General features: G+C 38.6%; 1 protein-coding gene across 3 annotated transcripts in view; it reads right to left on the reverse strand.

The window, feature by feature from the left end:
- Window positions 1-10,174: 10,174 nt before the first annotated feature.
- ESF1 (ESF1 nucleolar pre-rRNA processing protein homolog) overlaps window positions 10,175-20,987 on the reverse strand; it is a 33,108-nt gene continuing 22,295 nt past the window's right edge. For all 3 annotated transcript variants that reach the window (XM_052784111.1, XM_052784112.1, XM_052784110.1), the window contains 5 exons: window positions 20,041-20,162; window positions 18,561-18,651; window positions 12,709-12,776; window positions 11,699-11,845; window positions 10,175-11,119 (listed from right to left, as the gene is read on the reverse strand). In XM_052784111.1, coding sequence (XP_052640071.1) covers window positions 10,820-11,119; window positions 11,699-11,845; window positions 12,709-12,776; window positions 18,561-18,651; window positions 20,041-20,162 — 728 coding nt within the window. In that variant the 3' untranslated portion in view covers window positions 10,175-10,819. The remainder of the gene's footprint in view (window positions 11,120-11,698; window positions 11,846-12,708; window positions 12,777-18,560; window positions 18,652-20,040; window positions 20,163-20,987) is intronic.

Below are 20,987 nucleotides of genomic sequence, written 5' to 3' on the forward strand. Positions count from 1 at the left end.
TGCTCAAGCTCCAAGGTGAGAAGTGATAAGATACATTTTATATAAAAGATTCTCCTCAGCCTTCTAGGTGAAACCGATTTCAATTCCTCCCCGTTTTTCTTTTCTTAAAAGCGAGCACAGCGTGTAGCTCTTGCAGTGGTTCCTGCCACAGTGGACAGTATCATTCATTCTCTGCAAACCAGCTGTCAGGAAATCACCTGCTTCAGCCAAACTACATCTTTGAAGGGAATTTTTAAGAATCAAGTTTCTACAGTACTTCCTCTGACACCGATTTCATTCACTAACCAAAATACATTTCAAAGCAAATAATAACTAGTAATAGATTACTTATACTTCTAAGTATATACTACTTATACCACCATTACCATGTAAGGCAAACATAATTTGGTCTTGCTCACATTTCTAGTGAATACACTTTAGCCTGTGGCCACCGTGTTGCACCCAAGTTATCATATATTAAACATTAGCAAAAACTTGAGCACTGAACTGTCGAGAACTGAACAAAAAATCTGCAAACTAACCTTTTTACCCCCAGACTTTATTCCATCTCCACTGTGTCCTAATCTTCCTAAGTAGGATCTTCCCCAGGCATTCAGGAGGTTCCTTCCTGACCTGCCTTATAATCACAGAAACCCCTTTTATGGCTTTTTTCCCAATAGATAACAATGTGCTTCCATTAATTTTTGTATTATTGACTTTTTTTTTTCCCAAAGACCAGCCTTAAATTTTTTTAACAACGCAAAAAAATGTCAGGAACACATGCAAGTCTCCTTTTTCAACACATGTTTTTGGCACACAAAACTATGTGGCTTATGGAGATCGGCTTTTTTCTTCCACGTTACCAGGTGCTTCCTCTTCTGTTGGATAAAACTACAAGGAAATAATGTGAACTCTGCAAACCCTTAGAAAATCTTTGGCCTCCGTTCACAGATTTTAACGTGAGGTCCAAATCACAGTTGCAAGTTGCTCTGTTGCCAATTTTTTTTTTAAAAGTCCTCGTTATTCTTGATAGCGATGCTGAAGTGAACCAAGGAGATTCCACAACGTACTTTTTTTGCCTCTCAGATGGTAATAGTTATATTTGAGCTAGGACAATCTGATTTTGGGGGACAGGGAGGGTGTTGTGTGAAAGTGTTCCAATGCACTTGACTGCTAGCTGCAGCCTTTCTTTGACACACAGTGTTGGCCACTACCACCGCAACTTCAGCTTGACCTTGTGCATTCACCTCTATGTCCTGTATAAGGTCCTACGCACCTTCTGCCCGCCCTCCGTTTTCCCTTTCTCTGTCCACCTCTCCCGTCTGTCAGCTAAGAAGGAGGCAGCACAACATGTGGCTGACGCAGAGCTACATGTATTTTGACTTGACCCTGCTGTCAAATCTCCTTGAAGTTGGCCAGCAGGTTCAAATTACGAAGATAGGCTGACAGACTGATGGATGGACAGTGTGATCACAGAGCCCTTCTTTCTTTAGGGGAGTAAGCTAAACACACTGTCAATGTTTGTCCTGCCCCATTCTCCAGGAGGACTGGATTTCAAATGCAAATGTCTGTTTTCACTTGTTTTTTGATGCTTTTACTTAACTTGTCCCTCGCTGCTGGTGACAGTTTCCAAACTGGCCAAATATTTCTTGGGTTTTCCTATATTCTGGTTCTTGCTCTTCTCTAGATTTGTGGTGCTACTCCAATAAAGAAGTGATCTCATTCTGTAAATCATTCCTCAGCATACAGGTTTGAAGTGAAAGGCTTCCTTTATTCCTTTTACAAAGTTTCCAGCTGTGTTTTAATACCTGGTTTTGGTTTCGTTAGATTTCTTCTTGCACGTTGTGTTTTGAGGCAGACTGTAGTAGTTTTACTTCCTAATTTGATAAAGAGCTTATCTGCTGCTTTAACTTATTCTGAATATAAGTGGCTGTTCAAGCGCAAAGACTTCAGTGAGGCTTCATCTCACTTGCTGTACTGTAATGAAACCATTAATTAAATAAAATCTGAGGTAAGAATGCAGACACGTATGCCACTGATGGATTATTTCTTGGAACTTGAAGTATTGTTTTAATACTGACACCCTCCATTTCCTGAAAGAAAAGCTCAGAGAGTGGATACTTTTTGGGTTTTTTTGACCAAACGTTGAGTGGGGTGATCCCATGTGCTCAGTAAGAAGAATTTAATGCATTTGCAGCCAGCCAGACCCATGGACATCCACGCAAGTACAAGCACATCTCTACAAGAAGCACTTCAACACAATGCAGCTGGAAACTTCTCCTTTGACCAGGACTTTGAGAAGCATTCTGCTCCAGAGGTGTGAGCAACACCCAGTTAGGAGCTGTGTGCAAGGGGTATGCATTTGCTGTTAAACTCAGTGAGTTGCTTAACACCATGCCAAGCAAAATCATTTGCCTCAGCGCAGGGAAGCAAGATGAAGTCCAGCCCCACTCTGCTGCCTCACAACTCCCATTTCAGACTCAGCAGTATAGACTCTTGTCAAACAGGGTTATGGTGGATGCTCTATACGTGTCCTATAGTTCCTCCACTGAGGAAATTCCTTGCAGAGATAAAATTTGGAGCTGCTTTGAGTATGTCTAGGCAACACAGTATGCCTCTATGAGGTTCTGGCAAATCAGGCCCATGTAATCATACTAGTTTGTTACAATGATGTGGACAAATTACAAAGAAAAAGGAGAAACCATTTGATACCTCTCCTAGTTACAATCCTCCGGGACTGATGATTTTTATTAAGTTTTTATAGGTTTCTTCAAACCTATAGCAAAGTAATTCAACTGCTTCACTTAAAGGCAGGCTTCAATTTGGAGTTGGAGATGCTAAGCTGTAGCCTTCAGGTGCAATGAAGGAGAATATTTCATAGTAGGTAACAAGAAAGGCAGGCATTTCGTCACAGTTTAGATCTCCTTTCTCATAGTTCTTTCGCTTTTTTTGTGAGGCAACAGGAGAGCTGCTTTGAATAAAGAGATCCTGACCTCACAAAACCACTTTATCCCTGCTTTGCAAAAGAGAGCATTCCAGGCAACAAATAGCTGAATGTTTGGGTTGGGAGGTTTCAGTGCTTTTGGACACCTGTTAAAGGACAGAGATGCTGAGAAAAGGCAGTAGAAGAGGAGAAGACTCACATACCTTTCCTATCCCTTTTGACCCAGGTGAGAGGACAACCTTAAACAATCAATTCAAGACAGCTTCAATGCTTTAAGAAAGAATTTGTCTGGGAAGTGGCCATGGGGTGGGGGGTGGGGAAGCAAGCATGTAGAAATACAGCCCTATGTCGACCATTCCAGTTTAGGAACTTTGCAACTCATTTCTACAGTCAACGGAAAAAGAAGCTGAATGCACCAACAAATATGAACAGGAATTGTTATCTGAATGATTGGATGCAAAAGGAGAATAGCATCTGAAGGCCACTGTAAAGGCTGGAATCAATCCACTCAGATACCACATTATTAATCGCCCTGAAAGACTGCCTGATCTTTGCAGGTAGCATAAATAAGCCTGCAGTTTTCTCCAGGCATGCTTGTTGTTTCCTCTGCATATGAAGAGGCCCCTTCTTTGACTTCCAGCCAGTAAAATAATGTTTTTTCCAGATAATGAGCCACTTTACATGAGGAAAATGCTCTAGCATCCTGGACCTGTATAAATAGCATTCCATGTACTCCTGGCTGCTCAACACCCACGGATGGTTATTTCCAACACTTGTTCCATCGCATCTCAAAAAACTCTTAACTCAGTGTGCTTGTGATCTTCTCTCAGCCAGCTTTCACAGTTGTAACTAGATGGGGGCCAAATCATAAGACACAGGACTTATGAGAAATGAAACTTCAAATATGCATTCATCAGCTGTTGCCAAAATAACCACTACTAGTAAATCCCTGCAAGGTTTTGTCTTTATTCCTTAAACACAGAAAGTGAGTTATATGCGTACTGGGTCCGTACTGGCCCTTGTAGGAGGATAGTCATCTCCCCATCAACTGCTATGGGAAATCAGGAAGCCAGCACTCACAGAGCAGTGGTTTTCAGAGTCAGAGATCATTTCTCTTCACGCCCACACAAAGCATGGTGCAGATTTAAATATAATTTAAAAGAACGTATTATGTCACAACAGGCCAAGTTGGTGACTAAGTAAATCCTGGACTAGGTTTTCTCTACAAGTTTTATCATCTCATTATTTTTAAGGGTTTTGACCTGCATGGTTGCTTTCTGCAGCTCTCCATGGGTAATGACTTGGTCCAAACCAAAGTTGTTTTATTGCCTTCAAGGTGTGATACAATTGCAGTAGGGCAGTCTTCACAACACCCTCCTCTTCAAATTCTGTGATACTGATCCAATTGCAACAGAGAGAGCTCAGGATATCTAAGTTCACTATGAAGCTTTAAGTATCATTCTCTTACCGGAGAGGTTCTGATCTTCAGGTTGTAAAATGAGGAAGAAAAAAAAAAAAAATTCTCATCCCTCACACTAGCTCATGAGCTCTATGAGCAACTTCATGTTTTGGAGAGGTTGAGATCGATACAAAAATTGATGCAGGTTTATTTTAGGACAGAATTTGCACTTTTAAACTACATCTTTTTAGACACAAATTTTAAGTTCATTACTGTTACCCTTCTTGTGTATATTGTACCTGTTGCCTTTCCAAAAATTTGACTTGCAGCTAAGTAAGGCAGCCATGCTGTGACGAATGCATCTTTGCTTACCAAGGCAACTTGCTTTGCTGTCAAATGTAAATTTTGCACCTCTTCAGAAAACAAGCTAACTTTAGTGATAGATTTGTATTCCTTTTAAGTGTCATTGGTCTGCTACAACTGTTTTAATATTAATACAAGAGTGTTGTAAGTAGCTCTATAGCCATCACCTTGTGCAGCACCCCTTTGACTCGGTAAACTCCACCGAGGGCCATACACAGCACACTACCGTTCACTGCTACCAGTGAGGATGTTCACTGAAGTGGTCAGTCTGGTCGTCTGGATTGAGGAAGTGATGATCCATCCATGAGGCAGATGGACTTCCACGGAGCATAAGGGTTGTGGGTTTTATTTAATTGTAATAAATTAAAATTAAAACCCAGCTAACAAAACAGTTATTTCGCAAAGTCGACCACTTGGACCAAAATACAGAATAATGGAGACTGCTTCCCTTCATGGCATTTTTGTGTCAGACTACAGCTTAAAGAAAAGCATCCGTTTCTGTAACTGAAACACATGCTAGAGCTGATTTCACACGTACCATGCTTGATTTTCTCTCTGACATGGTTTTGCTTCCTAGGGATTTGCATTTAGTTACCTCATACAGAGTTCTAAAATTTACCAAATGAGAAACATGCGGAAAAAAAGATGCGTAACTTGTGGTTGGTTTGGGAATTACTGACCTCCTTTCCCACCTCCGGCTGTAAGGACACCCTTCAGAACATCTCTTGGTCAACACCAGAGGCTGCGTTGTTCATCACCGCGCATCTTCTCAGGCTCTCTCCCTGCTGGTGCTGCTCAGTTGTTACTTTTGCAGAACTCTTTTAGGAAAAGAACTGACAGCTCAGGCTTTCCTGCCCTGCCCTCCCCCAAAATCCTCCTAAAGCCCAAGGCATCTGTTCTTGGGGCAGCTCACGCACCCTCTCCCTCTTTGAGGGCCTGGGCATTAACCTAAGGGGAAAAGCAGATAAGGGAACGAGGAAGGGAAGCAGCTTATGCTTAGGGGGTTTTGCACTCCACAGAAATGATTTTAACAATCACCTCTAGAAATCACAGCCATCCTGAAACAGTCACTTTGCTATTCTTAGTCCTTTTGGTAACCACTCCTGTTCAGACTTATATTTTCCACAGACAAACTGCCAACCCGTTTGAGCAGCGGTTCAGCCACACACGTTGCTGACTGCAGTGGGCAGTTTTTCTGTTCAGACTTACAATGTCCATCTTTTACTCACGCTGTCGGAAGTCAGTACAAACGCTATCTGCCTCAATTGTCCTTTCCCTGCTTCCTTGCCCCAGAAATATAAAAAGAGCAAGGTCTAAGTGCATTGGGCAGGATTTCAGTACAAAGCCAAGGGATTTCTGCAGTGCCAAGGAGCACATGGGACGCAGTCCAAGAGCATTTGCCCATGAAAACGTGGCAACCAGCCTTTGGAGCGAGTGTCTCTGAGAATGGGAGAGGAGTGAGGTTTGCCAGGGCACTCACTGGAGGCTGGAAGCAATGTTGTTTGAAACTTGCATAGTCTCGCATGGCTGAAATACAGAGCTGGAACAGTACTGGTAGGGATTACTCATATGCTAGTGATGAGGAGGATATAAAGTAATAATGACCTTAAGTGACATTAATCTAGATTGGATCCAGAACACAGACAAAAATATTCCCATTTGTAACACCGTATGTCAAGCACAGAAAAAATACACAAGACAATAGACCTTTCTGCCACCTTGTCTTGCCTTTTACAGGAATACAGTAACATAGTCCTGTGCGTGAAAAGGTACATTTTTACATTAGGAAGGTTGCAGTTTTTTAAAGTATTCTATGAAATAATGAAAACTACTGTGCCATCAGAACTACTACTTTTGTTGTTCTTATCATAGCTACAAAACTGAGTTTGAGGCAGGCATTTAACTCATGATTTAAGACAAGTTAAAAACAACCTAATTAGTAGCTTTATTTTAAATGTATATCATATGTAACTTAACTTTCTAAGACTTTATTTAAAAAAACCCACAGTATTTTGGTTGGTTGTTTTGTTTGCTAAAAAAGTATGTGACGGCACAACTTACTGTTATTTTTGGACACTACTGAAATACGGAAAGAACAAAAAGCCGACTTGCTATTAATTGGAAATAACACATTTAATTTTTAGAAGGAAGGAATAATAGAAAACATACGTGGCTCTTCATCTCTGGTTGTCTGATCTTTCTTGGGTTTTAAATAAATCAAACCCTCTTGTGATTTCCACTTGTAGTATTAGATCTTTAAATGTCTGGCTTACACTCTAGCATGAGCTCTGGTGGCTGCCAACTTGGAGACAAACTACTTTATACCAGATCTCCATAAGTTGCTAGAAAAATTACTTCTGTCTCACTTCTAGCAGTCCTGTTTTTTAATGTGTTATTTTACTTAATTGCCATCACTTTTGCTGGTTACATGACATTTAGTGAAAGGGAAAAATAACATCATATTTTAAAGTTCAGAGGGTAGAACTTCTAGATCCTATTTTCATGTTTAAAAGGATGAGAAGGTCAAAAAGATCCTTTGTTTTGTTTACACCAAGGGCAATGAATTGCAAGGAATTCTAGATGAGACATGACCACTTCTTACCAGACTTCCAAGATATGCTTCTGCTGAAAACACAGAAAGAAATCACTTAAGATTTTGTTAGCGTTGTTCTGGAATTATGGAGATTACATGATGGGCTTTGAGCCATTAGCAATTCTTAATGAATAACTTGATTTAAAAAAAAAAAGGGGGGGGGGGGGGATTTAGACCTAGTCATTTTAAAAACGGCCAAAAATTTCCCATCTAAGATGCAGGCAGAGGCAGACCCTGAAGTTCTTCCCAACCAAGATGTCCCCTCAGGACTTAGCAACTTGAAAACAAAACCAACAAAAAATAACATCTGATAAAGTTATCATACATTAAACATCTACATGATACCCACTACACATTACCACACAGCAAAATAGTTTTTTCAACCAATAGTTAAAATCACTGTCGAGTCTGTCTTCACATTTTTGTGCATTTTGTCTGGCTATGACTTCAAAGTACAGGCTAGGCTTCCTAGCTAGAAGAAAGAAGGTCACCAGCACATGTACACGTGAAGAGAAGACACACATAACTTATACCATCTAATTTCAATAAAAAGTCATCCCTATTTGTGACTTTTTAATTTTAGAACCATTTTTTTCAAATTAGTCCTCCAGCAAAATTATTGTAAAGGACAGATGCACCGTAGAAGTACATAAGCTCTGTTGGAGAGTTTTGTAGCAGTGAGTCATCCGGCATATCTGGGCATTCTGGAGGAGTGGAGATTCACTGATGCCACGCGTTCTTTTTCAGTAAAGTTATAAGAGCACGGAGCCAAAAAAAAAAAAAAAGCACTGATAATTTAAGCGACTCTACTCAACTACTGCCAGGAAGTCCAACACAGCAGGCTATGCCTACTGCTAGTCCACAAACAAGGAACACTCCCTTTGTAGGAGCACGCACATCAAACGCATCAAAACAAGTATTTGGTAGAACTTGGTAGGGATAGAGTATTCAAGAGACAGTGCAGTTTGTTGCCTTTCATCCCCCACCAAATTTGCTTTTCCACACAAATTATTAAAGTTATGGGGACTGTCTGTGGACCCGGTATTAAAACAGAATTTGTAAGCGCACCAACACAGAACGAAACTCTCTGTTGTTCCTACAGCTATAAAAGGGTGCTTTTACAAAGTTAAGTAACTATAACAATTAGTCCTACCCGAGCTGTATTTCTGAAAAAACAGTTAAAACAATTATGAACTTACCTACTTCCCCATTGACAAGGTGTAATACTGTAAGTGCACCATTAGTATCTCCTGTTAGTGGCCCCTGTCAGAGCCCAGACGCTGGGCTAGGTGGATCCTTCATTTGACTTACGTTGCTGTTCAGACCTTTTGCTTTTGCTCTCAGCTGTCCGATTTTCCACACACTTTATACACAAACATAAACGCTTGCCCTTCCGTCACCACTAATGTTAGTATATCCAATCTCTAAATCTCATTCAATTCAAGCTACTGTGCCTAGTGCACTTCATATGCCTACAGTATATAAACGATACAATGAATCACACTTAGAAAAAAATCTGTACAAATACATGGTATGTCTAAATTTACCCTTTCGGCTTGGTGTCACTACTTTGTGCCTGGAAATCATCTCATATGTGCCAGTCTTAAGAAACTGCATTGAAGAAAACTACTTAGTTTTCCATGGTCCAAATTTTATTACAAAACTAATATGATCTCTCATTATGGGAGAGGCTTGTCTCCTTATCCACTGTCTGTATCAGATGCATATGTGTACACTTTTATCACTTTTGTATGACACAATATTTTCTTAAGTAGTAACAACTGGCTTTCCTGTTTGATGCAGGGACAATTCCCTTGGTGGAAAATTCTGTTTCCCAAAGCATCTTTCTTTCCTCTCTTTCTTTATAAATTCGTATCTTGCTGAATATCATTGTGCTGTTTGCCACTGTACACCCATGTTCAGAAGCTTCCTGCCCCTTCCAGCGGCACAAGTTTTCCTTGTTCTCCATCACAGTTGGTCAGTTCAAACTACAAAACATGGGTTTGTTGGGTCCTGCCATATTGCTTGTAAGGCTAAGAAGCTGGATCAAAGTTATGTACAAAAGACTGCAGTATCTCCTCAACTTTTTCCGTTAACTCCTTGAAAATGAATCTGAAGATGTTCAAATGTTTATGAAGAGCAATTACATTTAAAATGTTCAAGGTCTGCAAGTATTCCTCATTGCAGAGCCTCATTCCATCATTGCAAAGCACTCTTGCAAAAACCATCTCCACATGTATTTCTATATCGTGTCCCTTACTTCCTTCATTTTGGCCATTAGGTATACAGCCTCCCATGTGCTAAATCTAACTCCATAATCTCCTTTACATATTGAGATATATTTACTTCATATAAACACTAATTTTGATTATCTATAGTTTCTAACCTCTGTTTTAGTAGAATCCCTTGTTTAAAATAGTAGAGTGTCTCAGAAATTAATGACACTTCTTTAAAATTACATATTACCTTTCAGGTCCTTGTTTCTAAAATTTTCATTCTTTTTTGATACAAAGTTGTATTTCCACTAGAGCTGATACAGCAAACACTTCAAAAAAACCCCACCAAACCAAACCAAACCAAACCAAACCTTAAGACAAATCAAACCCCACACTCCAGGGAAGAGAGATCATTTTCTATGTACTGTATTTTCCTGCACCATTGATACCTTCATCACCAACACTAATACTAAAATGGCCAAACAACAGGGTTTCTAAAATTGTATCATCTAGATCTGCCTTTGACTTTTCTTTCTTTTTCTTTCTAACACTGGCAATGCTGGAAGACTTTATATAAGTGTAACTATATTAATGGCAATGCAATATTAATAGCAAAAAGTTTAATTTTGACATAATTTAATTTAGGCGCAGAAGAAGAAAAAACAGCTAAGTACCCAAAATTCCTCTGGGACAATTTAAACCATTTATTTCCAATATATATTAATGAAACACTTCTAAATGGCAGTATTTCCATTCCAGAAAGATATCCAGGAAGTCTTCAAGTATTTAAAGGAGAAATTAATGAACCATATATGTAATCTTTAAAAAATATAGAAAAAACCTGTATACAAAATTTCTTCAATTTGTAGGTATATTACTACCTTCTTTATCAACAGAGATATGTTTTACAGACTTCTGTGGAATTAAAAACATTAAGACCATTTATTTTCAGCAACAAACCTCTGCTGAAGTGTTTTTCTTATTTATAAATACAACTATATTTATGACTACTTTTTGTAACCATCTTCAGCATTTCTGTTATCTTTAAGAGATGGCATGAGACAAAACAAACCGCCCCAAACCCATCAATTCCTTACTTACATGTTTTCAAGGTGTAGTTTTTCAATAGTAGTACAAAACAGTATTTGTTGTGGCAGAAGAAAAGAGTGATTATTACTCTAGTCACTTCAAAACTCACCACCATAATTAAGTGACTTTTTGGGGAAATTTTAGGTGGATAGGAATCACAGCAGGCTGTAGTAACTTTAATAGATGTCGCCAGTTAGAAGAACTGAGACTAAAGTCTGAGTAAAAATAAAGTTCAGTTATTTGAATTTCTGCTTTTTCCTTGCCTGAAACTCTTCGGTTTTATTTTTGACAGATTTTATTAGCATTGATAGGGTAGGATCTATGGCTTTCTTAGCAACCCCTCCTTTCTTTGCCATATTGTTCTCCTGTCCCTTGCTTGCCTCCTTAAGATCTTGCTCCTTTTCTTCTCTTCGGCGAGCTTTCTCTTCCAAGATCTTTTCTACTGCTTTTGTCTTCTTGAAATTTGGATCTGAAGGATCCAAATTAAACAGGGGAGAAGTAAACATGGCTTGGAATCTTGTATCAGCAACATTTACCTGAAGGCAGAAAAGAAGTATTTATTTTAGGCAACCTTTACCCACAATAGCAAAGCTTTCAAGCACAATAAAATATGAGCTGCTAGCAAGTCATAGCTCATGAGATTGTTCACCATTCCTGAAACTGCTTCAGTTGCAAAAATCCCAGTGAGTGTGAAGTAGAGAGCCAGAAGATACTATTGGTAAAACAGACAAATGAATGCTTGTACAAATCCTGTATATGCCTCTACCGGCAGACCAAGGAAAGGTTTGTTGTTGAGAACTGACCAGGACGAAAGAAGCAGTGGATAACAATCAGAGCAAACATACCAATGAGTATTTTAGGCAATAAATTGTACAAGGCCTTGCATAAATAGCGTCTTGTTATCTTACACAGAGTTTGTGTCTGTTGCCTTCAACGTTGTATCAGAATATTTCTTGCTTTTTGAGGACAGCCTGTAACTCGCTAAAAAGGTAGACCTAGTTCTTCTCCTTCAGAAAGAATAGGGGAGAAGGATATGAAACCACCGAAGTTGTCCTGAAAATAATTGATGTTAACAAAGTTCTAGCCGAGCCTCAAAATCAAGAGCACACCATTACCTGGAAATCATCTTCTAGTAATTCTTTCTTTTTCATTAGAAGTTTCTTCTTCTTCTTGCTCAAATTCTGTTGTTCTACAATCTTCTTATAATTAAAATGTTTTCTGGTGTCATCCTCATCATCCGTCATAAGTAGGGCCATTTCAGCCTGTTACAAAATAAGAAAGTCCATGCACACAATGAAATAAAGTTTTCTATGAAAAACATAGCATCTCATTAATGAAGTCTGTATGAGTCTACATACATATAAATAAGTTGAAATAGGGTTGTCAGGGCATTATTATTTCATCCATAACAACATTCTTTTAACATTTTGAGGTGTAATATTAAATACGATAGTTGATTTCCTTTTTATTAGATATAAAATAAATGCAAATATCCACATTCAACTTTCAAACATACTAATAATCTAATCTGAAAATTGTACACCATAATTTAGAAATCACAAATGGATACAATTTTATAATGATATTTATATAGCAAAATAAAAATTAACATATATGAAATTAATAGATTTATTCAGTTAACCCGTTCTGAGAAAGAATGAAAAGCAAACACGCAATAGCAAACAATTAAATCTTCAAGGTTAAAAGTCTACAGGACAAGGTTTGAAAACACAGGTTTTATACAATGCTGATGTTAAAAGTAAATGTTCAGCACAGCCCAACATGCAAACATACTGGGATAGCTTTAAAGCTAGAGGGACTATCAGCTCAACCAGTATGGCTTCTGTGCCCTTACATTTCAGTGTTACCTAACTGTTGAGCTGTGTTCAACTACAATCTTCCAGAAAGATATCCTGGCATAATCTTAAGACCTCAAGGCATGGACCATCTACCATTCTTCTTGGATAGTTTTTGTTCCAGAAGCTCTCGCTATTAAAATTATGAAGTTTTACTCTATTGCCATCCTATGGAATTCAGTAGTTCCACTCACAAACACCTAACATAAATATTTGCAGAATTCAGGCAATCCAGTATCTCTAATTCTTAACATCTTAAACCACTTTACCTTCTGTTTTTCAACTTCATCTTCATCTTCTGAGGTACTTTCAGCCAATTCTGGCTTCTTCTTTAAACCTAAGTGCAAATACAGGACATGCACACGTTTATTCAAGCTTAAGCATGAGAGCATAATTTACCTATGAATAGAACCTCTAAGTGCATCTCACTTTCTTGTAATCAATACTTAAACATCAGATGTGGAAAAAGGCTGAAAAGTTAAGAAAAACCAGCTAGACTTAAAACAGTAAAAATCCACTGAATATTTGTTCAGTTGAAGGAGGCAGCCACGTTCAAATGGCATAAACCAACAAAAAAGAACAGTTAGAAAAAATGGTTTTACTGTATTTTTCATAGAGCAGTGTATTGGCTTTGTGTGGCAAGGTTTTGGTAGCAGGGGGGGTTACAGGGGTGGCTTCCGTAAGAAGCTGCTGGAAGCTTCCCCTGTGTTCGAGAGAGCCCATACCAGCCGGCTCTAAGACGGACCCACCGCCAGCCAAGGCCGAGCCAAGCAGCGATAGTGGTAACACCTCTATGATAACATTTTTAAGAAGGAAAAAACGTTGGGACAGACGAAAACGGCAGCCGGAGAGAGGAGTGAGAACATGTAAGAGAAACAACCCTGCGGACACCAAGGTCAGTGAAGAAGGAGGGGGAGGAGATGCTCCAGGCGCCGGAGCAGAGATTCCCCTGCAGCCCGTGGGGAAGACCATGGTGAGGCAGGCTGTCCCCCTGCAGTCCATGGAGGTCCACGGTGGAGCTGATATCCACCTGCAGCCCAGGGAGGACCCCACGCCGGAGCAGGTGGGTGCCTGAAGGAGGCTGTGACCCCCTGGGAACCCCGCGCTGGAGCAGGCTCCTGGCAGGACCTGCGGATCTGTGGAGAGAGGAGCCCACGCTGGAGCAGGTTTTCTGGCAGGACTTGTGACCCCGTGGGGGACCCACGCTGGAGCAGTCTGTGCCTGAAGGACTGCACACCATGGAAAGGACCCATGCTGGAGCAGCTCGTGAAGAACTGCAGCCCGTGGGAAGGACCCACGTTGGAGAAGTTCGTGGAGGACTGTCTCCCATGGGAGGGACCCCACGCTGGAGCAGGGGAAGAGTGTGATGAGTCCTGCCCCTGAGGAGGATGAAGCGGCAGAAAATAATGTGTGATGAACCGACCGTAAAGCCCATTCCCCATCCCCCTGTGCCACTGGGGGGTTGGTAGAGAATCCGGGAGTGAAGTTGTGCCCAGGAAGAAGGGAGGGGTGGAGGGAAGGTGTTCTGAGATTTGGTTTTATTTCTCATTACCCTACTCTGGTTGATTTGTAATAAATTGAGTTAATTTTCCCCAAGTTGAGTCTGTTTTGCCCGTGACGGTAATTGGTGAGTGATCTCTCCTGTCCCTATCTCGACCCGCAAGCTCTTTGTTATATTTTCTCTCCCCTGTCCAGCCGAGGAGGGGGAGTGATAGAACGGCTTTGGTGGGCACCTGGCGTCCAGCCAGGGTCAACCCATCACAAGCAGTAGAGAGAAGTATCACAACAGTGCAGGCAAACATATGACATTACTCCACTTCCAAGGCATTTTAAAGAGAAATTAGTTTATATACTCATAAATGTAATTGAAGCGTCTTGCAGTTGTCAAATTATTCATTCTTTCTACTTAAGTAGACAATGTAGTAAATACTTTAGAATAAATAGCAAATGTGCATCTGTTGTCTGTATCCAGAATATAAATCTGCCAGCTGAATAAGGGTTCATCAGTAAAAAAAAAAAAAAAAAAAAAATTTAAAATTTATATGCAAGGCTAAAAGACCATATTGTGCTGTTAGCCATGATAGCACAAAAAAACCTTGCAAAAAAGACCTCAACAGAATCACGGGAATGAAAATATGATTGACTCTGTTCAGACTGAATATTCTTCTGATGAAGCTTCCTTACTCTCTTAGAATTTACTTTAGATACACAGTGCTGATTAGACAGACATAATGAATAGTAACAGCATAAGACATTAGTCAAACAAAACTTTTAATGAAAACAGACCTGTTTATAAATCCTACAAAATCAAATTATTCTCTTTGGAATGCCTGTAGACCTTGATCAAGAAGGAGCAGGAAAAGCAGAAGGTTTCCTGACCTGAACCACATACTCTGACCTTTGAGCTTGGAATTACATTCTCAGGCAATTTATTACAGTCCACTGAGGGTACTCTTAAGAAAGATATTTGGCTCCATTTTGTTAAGCCAGATTTGTAGTCAGACTAGAAATACAAACATGCCAGAAAAATGTCAAGTTATATCACTAAGTATACTCTGGAACAGGATGCATTTCTTGAAGAACATTTTTTCTGCCTTGACTATTCTCTTGACTATTTCTAAATGGATTCCAAGCTGGAAATGGATTTCTAGAAGAAACAAACCACCACCACCAAAAAATAAACTAGCCAGATGCACAATTTCATCAGCTCAAGAACTGTTGATTTAGTATTTCCAGAAAATGTGCAGGAAAATCAGATTCAGATATAATATTGGTACCTAACCTACACAATTTACGTTAATGTGTAGAAGGAAGAAATAAATGTCTTATGTAAGACTTCAACAACTACGAAATCTTTTGTATCTTCCCAGAACTGGCTAAACTACAAAAAAGGAAACAGGGCACAGAGATATGAATTGGAGACAATTATTCTTGAAGTTAAATCAGTAAATCTCTTAACCTTTCTACCCATCCCCCAAAGAAGGGCCCCTCAAGTCATCTTCCCTTGTCTTTCACTACATGTAGAATCACAGAAGTGAAGATAGCTTATCTTTATGCCTTCAAAGATTTCTGTTGCTGCAGATGGGGGTGAACCAGAAGCTAGTATCAAACTAAGCTCTTTTCCATGAAAATAAATAAATAAAATAAATAAATAAATAAATAAAACCTTATTTCTTATAATGACACTATGCAGCTAATAAAACCAGCTTGGGACCTAAAATCACTCTTAGCACTAAAAATTTTGCATCACACTGAAAACAGTTTGGTTTCAGAATTCACAAATGCATCATTTTCTCTCTTTTTAACATACTCCTGACACAGTCCCCCTCCCCACATACGTTCAGGAAGCCTCCCCCACACACATTTTGCACACTTACGAATGTAAAACCTATGGTAAGAGCATGTCCCAAACTGATTGCAAAACCTCAGATTTCTCCTGGCACATGATCCCCGCTGCCACCTTTTAATCAGATTTGTTCCACCCTACAGCAGCCAATACTTGTCTTCAATGCTATGCGGAACTGATAGCTGCCACCAGCCACTGAGAAAAGCTAGTCTCTGCCGCAATCCCCCCTCAAGCTGCTGTTTGGCTCTTTCTCAACTCAGGAATTTAGTTTGGAACATTGTTTGCACATCAACTTTCCAGCACTAACAGTAGAAGTTAATCATAATTTTGAGACTTCAAATACAGAGACCGACCCCAGACCAAAAACTCCTCTCACAAGACCTCTTATCTGTCTTACTCAGAAGCTTGTAAGTCAGTCTCAAAAGCCTTGCAAAGACACACAGTAAATGAATCAGTAATACAGCTAAGACCTTTATCTTCCAAGCACAGGTTCTACAACTATACTCAGATTTTGCTGTTAACCTCTTATGTCCCCGCAGTCATACTGCGACCTTCCAGCATTAAAAAGCCATCAATTCCTACATGTATCTTAAATTAAATCATGAGAAGGCATCAAATGGTTTGGAACCTATAGGAGTTATAACAATGTATAAAGACATGTAGCCCTTCTCCTCAAAGAAGGGTCAACAGAAACTATGTTTAATAGTCTAAAGCACTCTGAAACCATTCAGTTTGTATAACAGCTCCTTACACTCTTGCTTCCCTTCAACTGCCTCAGCTTGTAAAAAACTAACTTCTACAAGACCCATACACATTACAGTCAACAAGTGAATCCAGCATGGGAGCAAATATACCACTGCAAAACCCTAACAGCACTACTGCATTCTCACAATTTCTGCACTGCTTCTGCAAACATATCCTGTCATATACTTTTTGAGCATAACTTAAGATCATGAGACAGTCAGTTTAAGGGAGAAATTTCTATCTTTCAGGGGAATAGTGGAAGGCTTATGAAAAATTACAATCATTCAAGTTATTGCTGCCTATACCCTAAATACAAAGTTGGCAGAGCTACAGCCTAGTTCAAAGAAGATTGTAACCCATTTTCTCCAACTGGATAAGAGAGCTGTGCTTAAAAACAACCCCAGCTATGAGACAAAGGCTGTTCTGGGTAAACTCGGTGAAAGCCAGACAAAGTTGTGCTGTGTAATCATCGTTAAAATGTCAACTGGCTTTCAGCCAACCACTGTACTCTCCCTTTAAAACTTCTCCAGGGCTAGCCACATTCTGTTTTCCTTCTCTTTCTTCCTTAGTAGCTTATCAGTAATCTTGCAGACAATAGCTTCACTTTCTTAAGCTTTATGTCTATTTTGCTATCCCCAAAGACTCCATGCACACTAAAGGCCTATCCTCTATATTATGGGCAAGGTTTAATAATCTGCAGATATGACCATTCTCTGCTGAGCCCCTCCATGACACAAAGAATTTCTTATGTAACGCAGGAGAAAACATTTTTTCGGAGATTTCACATAGAACGTTGAAACATCAAACATTAGTATAAGAATACCTACATAATCTTCCTAGTTAATGAAAAAAAAAAAGTGGTGGAAGGAATGGCATCTTTACAATGAGTCCTGAAATAACCTATACACAACTCACCAGGAAAGCATGGCAGAAAACAGCACTGCATGACACCTTGAATTTTTTTTTTTTCTATAAAACATGGATAGGACTCACCTACTGTTCTGTACTTCAGACTATTAAGACATATACATAAGCACATTAAGACACAAAGAAGTCCAGGTTTTGTTTTTTAATTATTTACTTTCTCCTGTTAAAAATTTCAAACTATCAGGACAGAAGCCTATGCTGGCTCGTATAAAATTAATTTACTTTTTTTAAATGGAACTTGGATCTGCACTACTATACTCAAAAAAACCCCAACCAAAACAACAGACTAGTGATATTTGTAAATCTGTTGCTATCTTCTTTTTGTTTGTTTGCTTTCTTACTATTTTTTTTTTTTGGCTTTTCTTCTTCTTTTAATATACAACAGTATGAGCCACCCTTAGGTTTTGGCTCCCAAAAGCATGGAAAGCCAGGAACTCACACTTATTCATTATCCCTACCTTAAAATTTTAACCAGCAAAATCAAAATAAATTTGCTGTTACCACAGCAAAAGCTAACTTAAACATCAGACTAAAAGCTTGTAAAAAAGGTATCCTAAAAATCTAAACTGGACAAGTTACTTCCTAAAATATTACGTTTCACTATTTGGGTTTCTAGGCAGCTAGAGTACACTAATAAAAATGTGTATCAGACTAAGAGAAAAGAAAATTGATTACTTCTGAAAGACAACTTTGTTTATGATGCAAAAACATTTGACATTTATGAAATTGACCCAAACTTCAAAGAGACCCATACATATCTGGCTTCTCTTATATAAAAGGAAACAGGCTTCAAAGGCAATGAAGCTCTTTCCTCTGGAACATTTAGGGGAGCAGATGGTCAGCTTGTTTCTAACAGCCAACCCCAGAAATTGGCTAAATAATGGCCTCTGATGAAAGCTAAGAGAACAATGTTCCCTACCATTCTGCATATCACAATATGCATCATTTTATAAGAACAGCACCTGCAGTTTCAGGTAAATGACACCTACTTTATTTCATGCTGAACATGCTATCTGTGCATTTACTCTAGCTTGACTTTGTTTCTAAAGCTCATTATTTAAAGAAAGGGCAAATTTATTCCAGAAGTCACCTGTCTTGACCCACCTGTTTTCTCAAGTTCTTTGGCAAAATACGGGTCGTTGAGATCAACATCAGATGGAAGTTCATCCTCACTCTGTTCTGTCTCAGCAGTAGCCTGTAACAAAGCACAAACATTATTTCAATCAACATATAAACTACTACTTAAGTTTCACTGGAATTAGATGTTCCTGCTGTTAGTAACCATGAAGATGAAAACTGAAATACTGTATGCTGAACATCATAAAACTAGGATACATTAAAAATTGCTAGTAAAGACAAATCAACAATTTAAAATCTGTTTCACAGATTTAAAGCTTTTTGTGTACCTGAAAAAGGGCTATTTATATATTCCAAGGATCTTTATTAGATGCACCCACAAACTGTGATGCATTAGCTAACCATACCAACAAATTACAGGATCACAGCATTGTTATGTCCTTACTTTATGTTCCACAAATGCTCTACTTGGGAAAAAACTTGAGCAAAGAGCTTCATTTTGTGCTCCAAAATTGAAAAAAGGCTGAGTTCCGATTTAAAAGAACAAATTTTTTACTGGAAGTATTGTGTCATATACCTTGCTGCTTGACTTAATTTATCAGACTGAACAAGAATATTATGCTAGCAAGAGTTGCTCTACTACCTAACAGTGCTACTTACTCTATTCAGAACACTCACCTTCTGTAGGGTTTAAGAAGTTACTCATCGAATGCCAGTTAAAACTAACTGGAACACACAGCATAACTCAAGTTATAGAGATTAGTCTTAAAAACATTATTCTGCAACATGAATTATATTCAGAGTAATTTAAGAATTTAGGGAAGCTAGATTCTGTACGCCATATGCTTTTTTTCCTAGCATATGCACAAACATTTCATTTATCTGCCTATTTCTGCACATTACTGCCACAGGAGTCAGTTACTTCACAATTACTTTCTGTGTGTGGAAAGATGAAGCAACAGTAATTTTCACATTACTGTAGGACCATTTTGTTATTCCTAGACAGAACTATTTACCAAATTTGTTCTTACCATTTGAAATCTGAATAGTTCTTCGTGGCTATTAATTTTTTGCTGTTACAGCTTTGGGAAACAAGTCTGTATTATTTTAGGCCAAAAATTTCCAAAACTACAATTATCATTATCATAAGAACTTTGAACTGATATGCAGACAGTAGCAAAAAGACCCTTCCTAATGCATTCAAAAATGTAAATTAAAAACCAACTGTTATTATGACTCATTTATCTTTAAAGCAACACAAGTAGATAAAACAAAATTTTGTGTAAGCAGATGTATGATCAGTAGTACCCTGAATATCCTTTTGCTCTGTAAGTTTGATGAGGCACTCTTGGTCTTTCCATGTGAGTGACCACTGCACATTCTGACCTTAAAATACTACTGGAAGCTATGCAAGTTTTTATTCAGTTTATCCAAAACAAACAATAACAGCAACTTAAGAAAACAACCAAACAACAACTGCCCCCCAAGCGGCCAATGCAAACATTACCTTTCTCTTTTTTTTAAGAATTCTTTTTTCCTTCTTCTTCTCTAGATATTTTTGCCATGGAGTTAGGTTATCCTTTCCTTCCAACCTGTTTTTGACCATTTCTTCAGCAGTTTCTTTGAGGCCTAGAACAAAAAATAGTTAAGTTAAACAAATGAGACAAATCTGATTTTTTTTTTAAATCAACTGTTTTCTCCTTTGTAAAAGAATAATCTAGTTTTTCTTTAACAAATATTGCTTAAACCAACATCTTTATAAATAAGATCACTTTACAGGATGTGTTTTTCCTAATAAAACATTCCTTCAGTAATAAATTGTACAAGAGTCAGAAGAAGAGTTTGCTTATGCGATATCTGATTCCAAACACTCTTGCTATTCCTCAGAAAGGTCTCCTCTCCAGACATTAGACTGTGCAGTCTACAGATGCCACTTTTTAAGGGTGAGAGTAACACAATAAAAATAACAACAGCAGACATATACACAGCCCTTATATTTAATATACCTTACTATAATTAGTTAAGATTCAGAAAAACACTTTGAATATAGTCCAGTCATTCCCATTTTTTGTGCATGGCAAAACAAAGTACAGAAGATGAAGTGACTTGACAATGATTCTGAAATGTTAAATCACTATCAGAATATAGGGTTATCTCACAGCTGGCTTGAACCTCTATAGCTGGTGCTCTCCATCTCACACACAGATACTACCTGGTTGTTGCTGTATCAGTATGCCTCACTCACATGATAAAGTTGCTATATATAGCACCTCCATTGCTGAAACTTTGCCTCTGTGATAATACTGTGACAATGCTGCAGTGCCTCTGATGACTAGTGTATTTTTCGTCCATCATTGTAAAAAAGAACAATAAGCTATTATTTGAATAAATTTGAAGTAAAAATAAATCTGCAGCTAGAAAGTACAGAAAAATGTAAATAGAAAACCCAAATAA

Source organism: Harpia harpyja, chromosome 4 (assembly GCF_026419915.1).
Source record: "Harpia harpyja isolate bHarHar1 chromosome 4, bHarHar1 primary haplotype, whole genome shotgun sequence".
NCBI classification, from domain to species: domain Eukaryota; kingdom Metazoa; phylum Chordata; class Aves; order Accipitriformes; family Accipitridae; genus Harpia; species Harpia harpyja.